Source organism: Enoplosus armatus, chromosome 9 (assembly GCF_043641665.1).
Source record: "Enoplosus armatus isolate fEnoArm2 chromosome 9, fEnoArm2.hap1, whole genome shotgun sequence".
Taxonomy (NCBI): domain Eukaryota; kingdom Metazoa; phylum Chordata; class Actinopteri; order Centrarchiformes; family Enoplosidae; genus Enoplosus; species Enoplosus armatus.
In genome coordinates this window covers 12162959-12178086 of record NC_092188.1, presented here as the reverse complement: position 1 = coordinate 12178086, position 15128 = coordinate 12162959, and the positions used below count along the sequence as shown (strand labels likewise).

Here is a 15128-nt window from a genome sequence, read left to right as displayed (position 1 = left end):
GTTGTATTATAAAAAATAAAATAGAAAATTGACACAAAAGGCAGTACACTTGGATTTAACTTTATTTTTTTTTTTGTCTTTTTAGTTTAGATGGGTTTTTTTTTTTATCAAAAGTCACCAGGTGCCCCAGTAAGCACTGGACAACGTTGGGCAACAACAATACTCCAAAGAGGAGCAAAAGGAGGATAAACAATTACCAGGCTAGGACTGAAGCACAGAGAGAGGCAGCTTAAGAGTAAGAAAAAAACTGGAGCTCTTAAAACAAGTGTGGAGTATTCTCATTGTCGCTCATAACAGAAAAAACACTCCCCTGTATTCCTGTCTGAAAGCGTTGCTGTATGTACTCCACTGAGCTCTGTGAGTGTTTTGTTTGTAAAAGTAGCTGTAAGATGTTTGAGAGGGTGAACTGATGAACACACCAGGTGCCGGTCTGGTGGGTGCTTCGGTCAGTACATGTCTCGAAGGCCCAGGTTTCCACGGCGAGCAGAAGAGCTGTGAGCCACGGTGACACTGTAACAGTAGAGCAAGTCTGTCAACCACTGCTCCCTGGTTGCGCCCCTGGAATACCTCTGAAACACAGAGAGAGAGAGAAATCACGTAAACAGCCTCCATTAGAGGTTAATATGCTTTTATCTCTCCATCCAAAAATAGTACAAAAGCCTTAAAATCCATCCCTGTGAATTTCACGTCTGAGCTGTGTTTACCGTGAGGTGTTGTATGATCTCTTGCAGCAGAGCGGCATTGGCCAGCAGCTGGTTGTGGAGCGGTGTGTGCTGCAGCAGCATCGACAGGATCTGTCCGAGCTGCGGCAGCTCCTCCTCACTCAGATTTCCAACGCGCAACAACTGCAGAACCATTCGCAGCAGGCGAGGAACGGTGCTCAACGCTGACACACAAGCACCCCATATTGCCTCCCTGAAAATGTGACACAAAAGTGTTTTAAACCCATAATCTTCATCAGGATTTCATAACAGGAGATCAGTGAAAGGTTGCAGTGATTCAACACACACCTTTTGTGGTTGGTTTCGGCAGGTAACTCCTGCTGCAGGGTGATGAGCAGAGCCAGCAGGCTGAGGCAGCACTGAGACAAGAAGCGCAGCACAGGCTCAATGGGCAGGACGGACAGGTCCAGTAATCTGGATACAGCTCTGAGCAGCCCAGCCGCCATACTGTCGGGCACCACCTCTAACTTGGTCTGAGACACACACATAACATATACAGGATGTTTATTATTTCAAAATAAAGACAACAGCAGTAATGCATGAAGAACAGTAGTTCAAGGAATAAAATGAGCACTAAACCAACTATGATTGAGAAATCCATAACGTCATTTTCGTGCTTAATGAAAACTGTTTCCTACCAGATATTTGCAAATGCCATTTTGCATGATGTCAAAGCACTGAGACTTTGAACCCAGAGTTTCCAGACAGTGGCAGACCTCCTATGAATGAAACAGTTAAATTAACAAAAAATAATTTCATATCAAACATATGTGTTTTTTCCATATAATTCCTTCATTGACATACAGTTTACAAAAGACATGTAATTCCAATTTAATCACCAAAAAACAGCTGCTTTGTGCTTTCAGTTTGAAGATTTGAAAGGTTTTCTGGTCCAATTTTTTGTGGAAGTCTTTAAACTCTCTGCAGCAGACTATAAAGGTGGAACTACACTATGCCTGACTTTTTTGGGGCTAATAGAGCTGATTTTCTTAACAATATCTGTATCAAATAATGCACAATATATGCAAAAAACAAATAGGTTTATGTTTCTGTCACAGTTTTCATAGACTGTCATGGAGTAACCAATACATTGACCCAAATCCTGTTGTTTCTCAAATCTTCTTAAACAATGTTTTATGGCAAGAAAAACAATGTCAGGACGGTGAAATGAAAAAGCAGTAATAATATTACGGAGAGTCCCAAACAGCTTTTAACCAGCATTTATCAGACAAACCAAATTACTGCTGTAAATAAACATTAGAGCACAAGAAAGCCTACCAGCGAATTTCTATACTCCTCCGGATGAAGTGAGGCCTTCACTTCATTGTGCCTTTACCAAAGTCAAGAGTCACTAAACTGTCTCTAAATTTCATTCTTGCTGGGATGGAGACGAGAGGGGTTTCAGGCCCGGAGGAGCTGCCACCAACTTTTTAAAAGTGAAAAATAAGGCTCAGCTTTTCCTCATTAACTTCAAATCCAAATCAAATTTCTCATTAGCTTTTATCAAATTGAGGTGTGTGTGTGCGTGCTGAAGTGCGGGAGTGAGTGCGAGCCAGTATGTGTCAGAACAGTGCACCTGTTGGCATTCTCGCCGTCATTAAAAACAATCCTGTCTCATTAGTCGAACCAGAGTTGACACAGTCCGTCCCTTAATGCCGCCCGCCCCCCCCCCTTCGCCACCATGCGTCCCCTCCTTCCTCCTTCCCGCCACTTGCCCGTGATTGACTAGGACAGGGAGATGAGAGAGGCAGGATCTGAGGGCTTAATTGAGGAGCTGAATTAGTGATTATAAGCCCCCACTTGCTCACGCACTCACACACACTTGCCCCAGGGCATAGTTACGTTAACTGTAATTTCTGTGCAGAAATGTCACACTCCCATCATGCCATGGGCTCTCATTAGCATTTGTGCATATCCGCTATGCCCGATAACCACGCATCTCCAACCTGCGCAACGCGATAAAGGTTCCCCTCTCAGCCAGAGTGCCACGATAAAGCTTCCACCCTCTGAGCTCTATATGAGAGTCAGAGAGGGACCGGGGGGGACTGAAAGTCCCAACTGTGTCCAGAATATCAACACTTTTTAATTTTCAAAACAATGTCTTTTCCTCCACTTCCTTCACCTTCTGGTCTCTGTACCTTCTAGATTCATTTTCAATGTTGCGTCCATGTGCTTCTGATTAGCAGCGGCTTTGGTGAGAGTTAAAATGTGTGTGAGGTTTGGGGTAATTGTAGGAAAGACGTGTGTGTAGTGAGCGCACCTCAACAACATCCCAGTGATGTGTGAACTGCTCCAGCAGGGTGGGGTAGAGGCTGAGGGGAGAGAGGAGGGAGGGAGGCAGGGCGCTCTCGTCGCCGGCCTCCTGTAGGGAGGCAAGCTTGTCGGACGAGAAGCCAGTCAGGGTGGAGAACAGGAAGCTAATGTAGTCCACGTCCTGCAGAGCTGCTTCTTGGCTCCCAACCGACCAGCCACTCAGAGATGATCTGGAGAACATAATCAGTGAACACGTTATATAATTATTGACGCAAAAAGTGGAGTTAAACACAAAGCTGGAAAGCCACATCTTTTTCAGTATAAAATGTTTTCACAGCTTGTCACAGCTCTGACTTTGCAAATTTTACACTTTTTGGACACACCACTTACATTAATTTCCAAATACCAATTGCTTATATATTCCTTATCACATCTCTTAAAATTATTCATGATGCTGTGTTTTGTAAGAGCATAATATTGAGAATAATAGTGCACAGTTATGAAAAATTCTTCCTTGCCTTGAGGGAGGGGGGTAGATCTGTAACAGTAGGAAATGTGAGTGAATAACAAGTGTGTTTTGTGAAACCCGGGAGGCACATTCAGACAGAACTGTCTTCTCAATTCTCCATGACGACTCTGTATTCCAGCCGCCCAAAAGAGCTCTTTGTATCATACCCATTACGCACACATCCTATCCCATATGAACTCAGCACTCCCTCCGCTCAAAATTTGTATAACACTGCCCAGCTGACACAAGCAGTCAGACACACACACCATTACACAAAAAGGTAAGCTGTGGGTGTGTGACAGAATATAAAAAACAGCTTTTATTTTCATCAGTAAATTAAATATCAAATATACAGGGCATCCACATCAGCACCTGTCAACAGGCAGGTAAGAAACCAGATGAAATGTCAGGAAGTAATCTGTGAAAGTGCAATACTGCCATCTGATGGTGGCAGGCAAGAGTGCTTCGAGCGTCCAACTATTGTCTGATAAGTCTCCTTACACACACCAATAGATTGAGTTCATGTGGCCTCCACAGGTGTATGGGGGTTTTCTAGCTCACCTAAGGTGTACAATACGAATCAGAGAGGCGGCAAGGCCAGCAGAGATTCGTCCAGCAGTGCAGCAGCAGCTCAGATTGGCCAGAAGAGACTGGGACATCTTGGGTAGGAAGTAGAGCAGCTGTACCATTCGCTGCTGGGACTCTGCTGGTAGCAGTACCACAACTCCTTCCTGTGGATCTACACACACACACACACACACACACACACACACACACACACACACACACAAACTACACGTGTTATGACAAAGAGACAGCAATACACTGCACTGGGGATATAACGTGAAGCTCTATCAAGAAAATTAAAACGATACCAGGAAAACCAGACTATGTTCAGACGAGTAAAAAAGAGACAGGCAGACTTGGCCACTACAGTGAGGGCTCAGATAGTGTGTGTGTGTGCGTGATGTTCTGCCTGTCTCTGACGCACATGCTGATGTCAGAAGCCCTCAGACAAAAGGAGTCTTGTGATGGTGAATTGCTGGCTCTGCGGCAGTTTCTATCTGAACTGCCCCCCCCTCCTCTCCTGGCCCCCTGTCAGACACCAGCCTAACTATCTGACCATCCTCAGAGCAGCAGATATGGTCTTATTACTGCTTTCTGCCTCTGGTTGCAGTTCAGATTTACATAGTTGTCTGGGGTGGGAAACATGGAGTCACACCGCCTCCTGCTGTAGGGAAACTGTGGTGTAACTTGGGTCTGTGGTTCATAATTCTCTTGAGACAGAAGTAAAAGCGCGTGCTTTTACTTCTTCTCCCTTGAATAAAATGTTCCTAAATTGGAAGCTGGAACTGGGCAAGAATTGTTTTTAATAAGCCAGATAAAGAGCAAGACCACTACGACTCTATTTGGGATGAACACCCTAATCAGTGCTGCCACATAGTTGTGTTATAAATCTGATAAGCTTATCTAATATTAATAATTACATGTGATGTCACCAAAAAGATGTTTCTGTGACAATTATCTATTATCATTGTCTTTTTCTTTTTAAGTAAGTGTGGGTACCGTAGAGCCTGCAGGCGTGTGTCTGCAGACTGTTCAGCAGGTCTTTGTTTCCTCGAGAAGCAGCAGCCTGGATGGACAGGATAAGTCGTGCAGAGAGAGCAGGGTTACGATGGCCCAGCTGGGACAACTGCACAGGAAGAGATGCCAACCAACGACACAGCACCTTACTCCTTCAGAGACACAGAGGGAGAGGTAACATACAAAAGAGTTACAGTAAGGAACGATGTGTCCAGATATAAAAAAGCACAATGGAAGGTTTGGAATTGTAAGAACTTGCGTCTTAGCACAAAAAAATGTATACATTTGTTTTTGTTACATCCTTATAGGCCTAAAAAAATAAATCAGAAAGATTAGAACACTGTGCTTAAACACCTGAGTGGGATACATGTCTTTGCCCTACACTTCATTTACAAGCAATAAGAATTATTAGTTTTCAGGGAGTACACAGTCATGGATGAGTGTGAGTAAGACGTCATTTCATGTATACTGCACAACACATGATCACCATAAGCCCCTCTTGCAGTTGATTGGATGAATAAACAGTCACTGGTCTGTGCTGACAATTTTTAACTGGAAAACGCACGGCAGATGTTCTGGAAATTACACAACCCATCCAAATTAATTTCTAAAGGTGATGAATAAGGAGTGCAATTGCATAGTTATGCTTCATTTTATATCTACAACCCATAGTTTTAATAATTGCTAACAAGGTTTGAGCTTGTGAGATGTCTGGCTGTGCAAGACAGTTATGCTATTGTGCAAAGTTATTTTGCTTTCTCCTACAAGTGGGGTTTTAATTCAGATAAATCTCTACCTCGCTATGTGTGTGTGTCCTTGCTCCTGCAGGTAGAGCTTGCTGTAGAAAGACAGCAGCAGAGATCGTGTCTGTAGAGTCAGGTGCTTCTGCTTATAGTAGACATACACCGCTGCCAACAGGTCCTCTGTAACTGCTGCACAAATACAAACACACATACAGATATTAATGTTAAAATGACAAAACATTAAAAAATGTATTTTAGTTCACAAACTCATATCAGGATATAAACCCATAATCTTGTCATAAAGCACTAAAATAAACAATTTGTGGGTGTGTTCTGCAGCCCACATTACCTTATTAATTATACTGAACTCTTCTAATCTTGAAGTCACAGTTTGTGTTTTTTAAAATACACCACACATGCTTACTTTTGCTCCTCTGTGTGAGCACCATCTTCCACACAGTACCCAGCAGCATGTGGAGCTGCCTGTAGCTCAGTTTCACTCCGCTGCTCAGGGTGTCTCGGACAAACGTCCTCAGAGGTGTCAGCCAGTCTCCATCCATCTCTCGGCCGAGTCCTTGCCTCTGGCTGAGGGACACCATGACCTGACTAAGTGTGATGTTTAGGGCCAGAGGCTCCACTGTCAATCCTGGGACAGCTGCAGTCTGCTTACTCCTAAAGGAAGGGCAGTGGGATTACAGTAGTTACAGCAAGTTTAGGTCTTCAGCAGGTATGATTACAGATCCTGTATAGTTTATGCAGCAATGGAAAACATTCAAATTGTATGAAGTAAATGGTTGAATGTGCTAATATTTAAATGATGTTCTTCGCTTCTCACATGATCTGCATAACAATGTCTAACTTCACATTAATAAAAAGGGGGAAGGAAGGATGTTTGCTTGACATAACAAGACTGATATTCCTTACCTTTTGAGATCAACCTTCTTTTTATGTTTGGGTGTGTCCCGACTACCATAGGGAAAGTTCTTCATGAAGTGCTGCTTAAAATCTCCCAGGTATTCTTTATGGAACCATGCATCCTACACAAAGACAAAGTCAAATTTTAGTGAATCTTGTCTTGTACAAAAAACTACCGTGTGATACTTGTGCACTCCTCATCTCACCAGTGCAACCCGGTGCTCCTGCCGTGGGGCCAGTTTTCTCAGCAGCTGCAGAATAGACAACACCTGGAACATTACTGACATGGCATCTGGGGTGAGCAGGTGAGCGCCTTCAGTGCTGTTCCAGGCACAGTCGCTGGTGCTGGCTTCTACCCACACTTCTAGCAGAAGAGGCACCAGTGTGGCTGCAAAACTCTGAACAGAATCATTGGAGTCCAGACCCTCGCCCACTGCGGGTCCAGGGTCCACCTCCGGTCTACACAGTCAGAGAATTAAATAAAGAATATCATAAACATGAAATATTATTGTTTAAATACTATGCTATTTCTTGATGGTTACAGCAGTTTTTTGGTATTGTACCTGAGTCTAAAGGTGGACCGTGGAGCTGGTTTGGCCCCCGAATGCTCATACACCTTAACTCCGACCTTGCTGTAGGTGAGCTCTTCCCAGTTGAGATACAGAGGTGTAAGCCTGCCCTCTCCACTGGAGCTGAACTCTCCTTCAGTTGGGACAAAAATATCACTTTCCTCCACTGGTCTTTCATCAACTACTGCCTGCAGAAAGCGTCCAAGCCTGAAATACAAGTAACACAAAACAAAGTGTTAGCAGCTAGAATTATAATTTAACTAATTTCTTCAGAGTCTGCATGCACATGGCCTCCATACCTGAGGAGCACAGAGAGACGCCACTGCTGGCTCGTCACAGCCCTGCTAGGGTTGACTGACAGTGCCCAGGTCCGTCCCTTAACATCTTGGGCTTTTTTGGTTCCTCCGCTGCTTTGTCTGTGAGAGATCAACTCCAGGAAGTTAGTGAGGAGCACTGCAGGCCGCCCTGCTAGCAGAGCAGGGTAGTGCTCCAGCAACACATCAAGGACCTTCATGGCGTCCTCCTGGATGCCTGTCTCGATGTGTGTCATGGCACAAGACAGGTGGGCACTGAGGAGGGGGAAAAATGGAGCCACTCGTTCTGCAGGCACAGACTGTGCAATAAACCTGGGAGCAGCACACAAAAGACAGTTAAGCTGACGAAAGAAACAATAGCCAAGTGCTCTTTTAACTGTATTGTTGTATTTCAGCATCACTGCTGCTTCACTAACCTGAGCACCCGTGTAGCTGCCACGCGAACGTTGCCATCCTTGTCTGTGAAAACAGCTGCCACTTCAGAAAGCAGACGAGAGAGATGCTGCTCTAACAGAGAGGGATTAAGGGACAGCAACTCTCTCAAACCCAACAAGGCACTATGTTTCACATTGGCATTGTAATGGTGGAGCTGAGACAGGAGGTCCTGGTGAAGCAGGGGAAAGGGAGAGAAAGCAGACAAATTGTAGTAGTCCAAAAATGAATTTGAAGCGAAAGCATGCGGGCAAGTTTGCTGACGTGTGAAACACAGACGAAGTGCTTACATTGATACCAAGGTGCCTGTGTGTGGTGGGGCCACTTGTGTCCCTCTTCAGCTGTTCAGTTAGATGGATTCCCTTTGAGCGAAAGTTAGTGTTGGTGGCATTATCAGCTCTGGGCTTCGTCTTTCCCACCTTCAGCTTGACCTTCTGGAAGTCATCCTGTCTCTTCTTCTTCTTGGCCTTCATCTCTGCAGTCTGTACTGCTGTCTGTGTGACCATACATGCAGGTGAGACGATAGAATTGAATGAGTGCATTGATTTAAAGTCGAAACATACTGACTACTACTGGCATATGATTGGACTGGGCGGCCGAAGCATTAAAACATACATTCTGCAGCACAAACTCTTCTAACTGCTCAATGTTTGCTCCGAATATTCTCGATTAGGGAAGCATTTAAACCCTAAGAGGTGCAACAGGGGAGCTGCACTTCTATGAACGTCAGCTAAATGAAATAGCTTGTAGCTAGCTGTATCGTACACTGGTCAAGCATCATAGCATGACAGTTCTTGTTTTACTCACCACAGAAAAAAGTCTTGGCTACCACCGTCAGGGGTTTATACAGCATCAAACACTCACTCGGTGTCTAGAGATAAAGAGCAGCCTCCCTACTAACAACTGTCAATACAAATAAAAAGCAAATATTCTGTATTCAATCTCGTGTTGATGCATTGGGTCCTTTGACGCTGTGTGTACATGCTTCCTAAACCGAGAACTCGTTGGGTGTGTAGAGCACAACGGCAGCGGGGCTTATAATATAAAACCTATATGACTGGGACACCATCGAGGTTTTTTAAGATGCTCAAACAATGTTTTATGCACCCACTTGTAATTAAAATGAATGTAATACAAAAGTTGTCCCCAAGTGTTCTGGGAAATATTAACGTTTTCAATGCCTAGTTAAATTTTGCTCCAGCAATGTACTACGGTAGACCCTGGCGTACACATCGAACGCACTGCACAGGTGTCCGCACAAGTGCCTTACAAATATTAACGTATTCCTTTGTAATGTCAGACAATACTCGGTTAAATGTGACTAATTTTAACTTCTTTTTATTGTGCGAGCCTATTCTGTTTTGTTGTCAACCGCAGAAATAAAATAGCGTTAAATTTCGTATTTTTTAAACAGGCGACAGAACTGCTCCATATTCTCCCCGGAGAGGCTGTCGGCATTGTTTTTACGTCCAAGCTAACGCTAGCCCGTCCTCCTGAACTTGTGCTTGGAGGAGCTCGCTGTTTGCATTGAAATATATCGGGTAAAGTAGGTATGATTATCTTAACGTTACTGTTCAACTAGTAGAAATATCTGTGACATTTATCCTTTGGACTTTTTCACAGCTAGCGTAATATTGTCAAAAAAAGTGGGGATATATCGTAAGGTTCGCCTGGGCCTTATCTTAAACGAAACAACGCAAATATAACGAATAATGTCATAACTCAACAGAAACTAAAGAGAGCGTGTCTCTGTCTTAAAGGGGAATTACTTGCCATATAAATTAGTTTTGATAAGGTCTCCTTCTCTGCCCCACATTACAGAAATTGAGGAAATGGAAACTCAGGCGTCAGTCAACCAGCCTCCACCAAAAAATGGGCCGCAGCAGAATCAAAAGAGAAATGCGAGGGTAAGCATCACACTTCGGCTGTACATTCACATCACATTCTTCAAAATATACACTACTCAAGTCAGTATGATGCTGACCGCTCATCAAGGAAACGTGATTTCCTTTTTATATTTTGTCTTTATTAATGATGTTGTACACTGGCTGTTGAGATGCCTGATGTAGAGAGCTAGGCGGCAGCGGTCCTTGGCAGGTGGACTTGGTGCCAGCCTCTGTGCTCTCAGGCTTGGCTGTGTTTGCACTCTGGTTTATGAAGACCCCACTCAGTGGTCTGGGCCTCACATCTGCGGCCCGTTATCACTGTTGTGGTTTAAAGGAATTTCTTAGCACCAGTTTTGCAAAGTTCAGTTCGTCGGCTTCACGATGCAAACATTTCTTCAGTGTTCTGCTTAAAGTTTTCACTTCTTCTCAGATTTGACATTGAGCTTTATGTGTGTGTGACCTTGGTTCTCTGAGCCAATATCTAATGGCAGCCTACTCAGTTTTTACTTCTGAGTGCTGTCACGCTCAAAACCAAAAAACCCTAATGTCTGCAGGGTTCCTGGAGGGATTCGCTCAGAAATGTATGTTTTAAAAGCAGTTGCATTGTTACATAATTTGTAAATCAGCTGCAAAACACTGCAGTGATTACTACACACTAATGAAATTCAGTGCAAGAAATGGCACTATTCAACTTAATGAATTTTCTGTATAAGTTAATTATTTGCTCATCTGTTACAAGGCTTGAAGAAAGGGTATGTTTGGGAGCTGAACTGTTTTCTTGTTCAATGGGTGCCCTCAGCCCAAGGGGTTGCCACTCCCAGGCTATGAAATATAGCAGGAACTACCTCCATATTTGTTTACGGCTTATGATTCAAACTGTTTCATCACTCTCCACTTCTCCTGAAAAGGTGGTGAATGTTTAGTTGTTATCACATCGTTTGTCTTTGCTGTTTTCATCTGTCAAACTTAGATTCAGGGCTCCCAAACACACCACACTGGGTTTGAGGCCAAAATGCATAGTGGTAGAAGAGCAAACATTTGTTGCAGTCTCAGTTTCATTCTTCTGGGAAAATGACCGAGGTCTTGACCTTGGTGTTCTTTAATGTGGCCACTGTAGACATGTTTGCATATTGAACTTGTGTTTTAGCCTTCATTCAGTGTATCAACTCACACGATTTAGACTTCATTTATACACTTGTCTCCGTGACTGTCGCTGCTTGATGCAGGGCTCATGGAGAATGAGGAAAATAATGGCTCTGACACATATAGTGTGGCGGACATGGACGAGGAGTTCAGTCCTCTGCTAAGTGTCATCCTGTCACTAATGCCTGTATGTGTCTCTCTCCTTCATGTGGGTTTATTCCCTCCATTGACAGAGAAAGCAGCCGCAGCATTCTGCTGATATAGGTAAGTCCTTCATGTACGGTGCCACTGCCAGTGCTGAGAGTTGAAGCTTGAGATCTTGTTTTCCCTGCTTCATGGGTGGTGGCATGTTCACCACTCTTTGAGACTCACACTCTCAGAGATGGGGGCTGTTGTGGTGCCATCCATGGTTTTGGTCTTTGGAGATCAGTGTTTGCCACTGCAGAAATAATCTTGCAAAACATTTTCCAGTATTTTGCCACGTTTCCTCTTCAGAAACTCTAATTTTCAACATTTATACTGAACAATTTTAGAAATGTCAACCCATTCTCCTAAGATGTTGCTACATTGAAGACCAGCACCATAAGCTCCATCAGTCTCTAGCAACACTCTCACATGGTCTCAAAACTGCGGGACAAACAGTGATACAACCATGCATCTGCGATGGTTGCTGAGTTTTAATGCACTTTTTGTGCTGTGATGGTTTTATAAACACTTTTTTTCCTCCGTAAAATATTTTTAACACTGCTGAATGCAGTATTCATGTTTTATTCAGTTGCCTGTGCTACGCTGGCTTGAGTGATAGTGTTGTATTACAGTATTTCTTAATCCGAGTAAACCATACCTGTTTACCAGAGTATTTGATATCATGCAGGGATTTTATTGTGCGATCGCAGTTGGACTGCTTCATTAGTGCAGCACAGAAGTGATGTGGTACTTCAGTGGCTGGGCACAGTGAGAAGCAACGCATCACAGGAGCTGGTGTCCTGCAGCCCAGTTCGGCCCTAAATGGGGGTTAGCCGAGAACTGCTCCCACCCCCCCTCCAGGCTTCAACAGCACACATGGGGAGTTTGGGTTTCTAATGGTTGTTCAGTTAATATAGACATAATAAAATTCATTGGCCATCACACACTGCAGGTAGTGTAAGAACACAACACACTTTCTTAACTTCAGTGTCGTCTTTTACAATGATTATTACGATTACAGGTTTCTCCCCAAATGTATAACAAAGTGGCTCGCTGAACTAGTTTGTTGGACATGAGCCTTGTTATCAGTTTTGAACCATTTATAAAGCTTTTGCCTTGTGCTGACCACTGTTGTGTTATCCCAGTGTTCACCAAAGGAACATCTATCCAGACCATGCCCTCTCTCAGCAAACAGTTGAAGGGGGTCACAGAGTGTATCATTGGTAAGCAGAAGGGCTATTTACCTCACATACATCTACTTTACCTCCTTACCTTCCTATATTGAAATGCAAAACCAATGATCATCACGTGTCTACAGGTCTTCAGTATGTGTGGGAGTACCGCAGCCCAAGTAAATCTGTCCCACCACACTACCAGTGCAAACTCTGTGCCGTCTCCCGCCTGCAGCATGATATGCTTGCCCACGTTAAAGGCTGGAAACACAGCTTCAGATACTTGGTGAGTATTATTTGTTTCTTAGTCTGCCTCAAAGGTAATATGATTTATTTGTTTAAGTTATTTATAATATTTGTATATTTCTCTTCGTTGCCCACAGAAAAAGGTCCATCCTGGAAAGGTCACCTGTGAGGAGGAAGAGGCAATCAGAGAGCCAACTGTAAGGAAGACAATTAAAGAAGTTGCTGCTGAGGTGGAGAAGACAGAGGGGAGGGGACAACTCAAGGTGAGTGTCAGGCCCATATCACTGCAGCAATGGCACAAAACACTGTTTTTTATCCTTCTCAGTCAAAAAATGACTTGTTATATTAGCTAGATTTTCTTGCCTGTAATGATTGTCTGTGAATTTGTTGGTTGTTGGCAGTCTGTGCGTCTTATCTTAATCATCATCGAGGTAAACAGTATAACTGGACTATTTATGTTATAAAGCCACCTATCAGGAACATATAATTGTAGGTATTTTAAGTTTGCTTTGCATTGCAGCAAATATTGGGCAGGATAAAACATTTTTGAGGGGGTTTCATTTGATGCAGTGCTATAATCAGTCAGAATGTAGCCCTCCTAAAATCTTATATTTACTCCCTAAAAGTGTCCCATGTTTATATTTGGGCAGTGTGTTTAATTATTTTATACATCATGGATGTGGATTTGACATTTTTCTGGTCCTGTTGTGGCTTTTAGGTCATTCTGAAGGAGCCTTTTGAAGTACCTGCTTTCAAAGGACTCCGTAAGTTACTGCTATGAATTGGTAATAAAGAATTTCCTGTTTGTTGTTTGGTTGGTCGTGAATGTCTCTCACGTCCTTTCCTCTCTCACAGGTTCTGCTGCTCCTAAAGTTGTACCTCCACCAGCACCAGGGATGGGACTAAAGGGACCCTCCCCCTTTGGTGAGTCATTTTTATTATTGAACCGTAATATGTGTTCATGTGTGCCCTTTTTCTGTTGAGTCACTGTTTAAATGTAATGAACATGTCTCTCTCACAGGTCCCAGGTTCTCTGACCCGAGGTTTCCAGGGGAGTTTCCTCCTCAGGGTGGTCCTCATTCTGACTATCCAGTGGGAGACTATGGGGAGCCCGGCTTTGGAGGCTACTCGACCAGGCAAGATTTCCTTGACTCTGGTATGGATCGAAGACCTTTCCCAGATGGTATGGGTCATCGCCAAGCTGGAGATGGTTTTGGACTGGGTGGTGGAAGAGATAGCTATGGAAGGAGTGGACTACTGGAGGAGAACCCAGGCAGGATGTATCCTGATGAGTACCGGGGCAGCCAAATGGGGAGTAGCTTAATGGACAGACCAATGGACAAGCCACTGGAGAGGCCAGGCTTGATGGGATCAGCTCCAGAAAGTAGCAACCCTCCTAATACACTACTCACTTACCTGGTACATGTCTCATTTCTCAAAATAGTTTCCAACTTAATGAAAGTGTGATTGAATTGCTCATAATTGTATTCAAACATACACCTCAACTTCTCAAAATGCATTTTTAGGATTCTTTCCGGATAGAGAATGAGAGTGACGCACAGCTGGTGCTGAAGGTGACGCAGAAACTAACAGATGTGCTGATGGAGTACAGACTGAGGAGCGTATCGACGGTATGGAGCTTGTTTTTACTTAAAAACAATCCTGTTTTCATATCTATATAGTATCTCAGTCACTCTGAGCCTGACAGGTTAAACTATCTGCTTTTGAAGATCTGATATGAGCAAAACCAGATTTGCAAGTGTCCACATTTTTCAGCTGTTGTATTAACTCGTCTCTTCCTATATTTACTGTCTTCTCCATTTCCTCCTCAGGGTTCTAGTCTGAACAGCTTCTCAATGAGCTCCACAAGCTTCTCCTCCACACCCTCCAGATTGCCAAGCAGTAGCGACCGATACTCAAGTAGTTTCTCAGGTATGTAAACACCAGATCGCCTCTCAAGCTTTCCATTTGATGCATCCATGACTCAAACGTAGGAAGTCATGTGGTATGGTATGGTAATGGTATTTGTTGACTGGCAGACACCAAAGAAAAAAAATCCAAAAGCATCTTTCTTTGTGCTGCCTTTTTATTGTGTTTCTGGCTTGTTGTCTCTCTGCAGGTCCATCCAGGTACTCTGATGGTCCATCCAGGTATTACAAATGACCATCAGAAGATGTGACACCTCAATCTTCTCATCCCATCAATCACGACTGTCCAGGAGTTGAAAACTTCGATCTTGTGTAAATGTATATGCTTTTAGGTATAGTTTTTTTTCCGTTGCTACCTAGTAGTAGTTTTTTTAATGTTTTTGACTGTTTCACAAGATTTATAACTTGGAAAGTTTTACACAAAATGACTTGTGCATGTTTTCAGCAGCTTTTACTGATCGTAAGTGTATGACCATTCATTTCCCACGGTCCAGTTGTATTAAAAGTAATGGAGAAAACAACGTGTG

The 15128-nt window shown here is 43.5% G+C and overlaps 2 protein-coding genes across 3 annotated transcripts; one reads left to right on the top strand and one right to left on the bottom strand.

Moving 5' to 3' along the window:
- Positions 1-55: 55 nt before the first annotated feature.
- On the bottom strand, positions 56-8513 carry tex10 (testis expressed 10). The gene is made up of 15 exons (XM_070912302.1): positions 8331-8513; positions 8025-8212; positions 7594-7920; positions 7289-7501; positions 6932-7184; positions 6735-6847; positions 6235-6482; positions 5864-5999; positions 5050-5219; positions 4045-4222; positions 2983-3205; positions 1361-1441; positions 1011-1195; positions 705-915; positions 56-569 (listed from the first exon to the last, which is right to left on the bottom strand). The coding sequence occupies exons 1-15, from the start codon at positions 8511-8513 to the stop codon at positions 447-449; spliced, it is 2832 nt and encodes a 943-aa protein (XP_070768403.1). The 3' UTR covers positions 56-446.
- A 999-nt stretch (positions 8514-9512) lies between these two features.
- Positions 9513-15109, top strand: LOC139290605 (uncharacterized). 2 transcript variants are annotated; one of them, XM_070912429.1, is made up of 12 exons: positions 9513-9586; positions 9862-9947; positions 11303-11333; positions 12401-12478; positions 12574-12713; positions 12811-12936; positions 13392-13437; positions 13529-13597; positions 13695-14092; positions 14200-14304; positions 14506-14605; positions 14793-15109. In XM_070912429.1, exons 2-12 carry the CDS (start codon positions 9873-9875, stop codon positions 14834-14836), a joined length of 1212 nt encoding a protein of 403 aa, XP_070768530.1. In that variant the 5' UTR covers positions 9513-9586; positions 9862-9872; the 3' UTR covers positions 14837-15109. The 2 variants fall into 2 exon arrangements, with proteins under 2 accessions (XP_070768530.1, XP_070768531.1); XM_070912430.1 differs by having other exon boundaries at positions 9566-9581.
- The last annotated feature ends 19 nt before the right edge of the window (positions 15110-15128 follow it).

Excerpts from the sequence above, each read along its gene's own strand:
- tex10 (XM_070912302.1), bottom strand. The coding sequence starts at position 8,513 with ATGAAGGCCAAGAAGAAGAAGAGACAGGATGACTTCCAGAAGGTCAAG. Across the intron at positions 8,213-8,330 it reads ACAGGCACCTTGGTATCAAT|GACCTCCTGTCTCAGCTCCA; the intron begins GTAAGCACTTCG and ends CTGCTTCACCAG. Across the intron at positions 4,223-5,049 it reads ACACGCCTGCAGGCTCTACG|ATCCACAGGAAGGAGTTGTG; the intron begins GTACCCACACTT and ends GTGTGTGTGTAG.
- LOC139290605 (XM_070912429.1), top strand. The coding sequence starts at position 9,873 with ATGGAAACTCAGGCGTCAGTCAACCAGCCTCCACCAAAAAATGGGCCG. Across the intron at positions 9,948-11,302 it reads ATCAAAAGAGAAATGCGAGG|AGAAAGCAGCCGCAGCATTC; the intron begins GTAAGCATCACA and ends CTCCATTGACAG. Across the intron at positions 14,606-14,792 it reads ATACTCAAGTAGTTTCTCAG|GTCCATCCAGGTACTCTGAT; the intron begins GTATGTAAACAC and ends GTCTCTCTGCAG.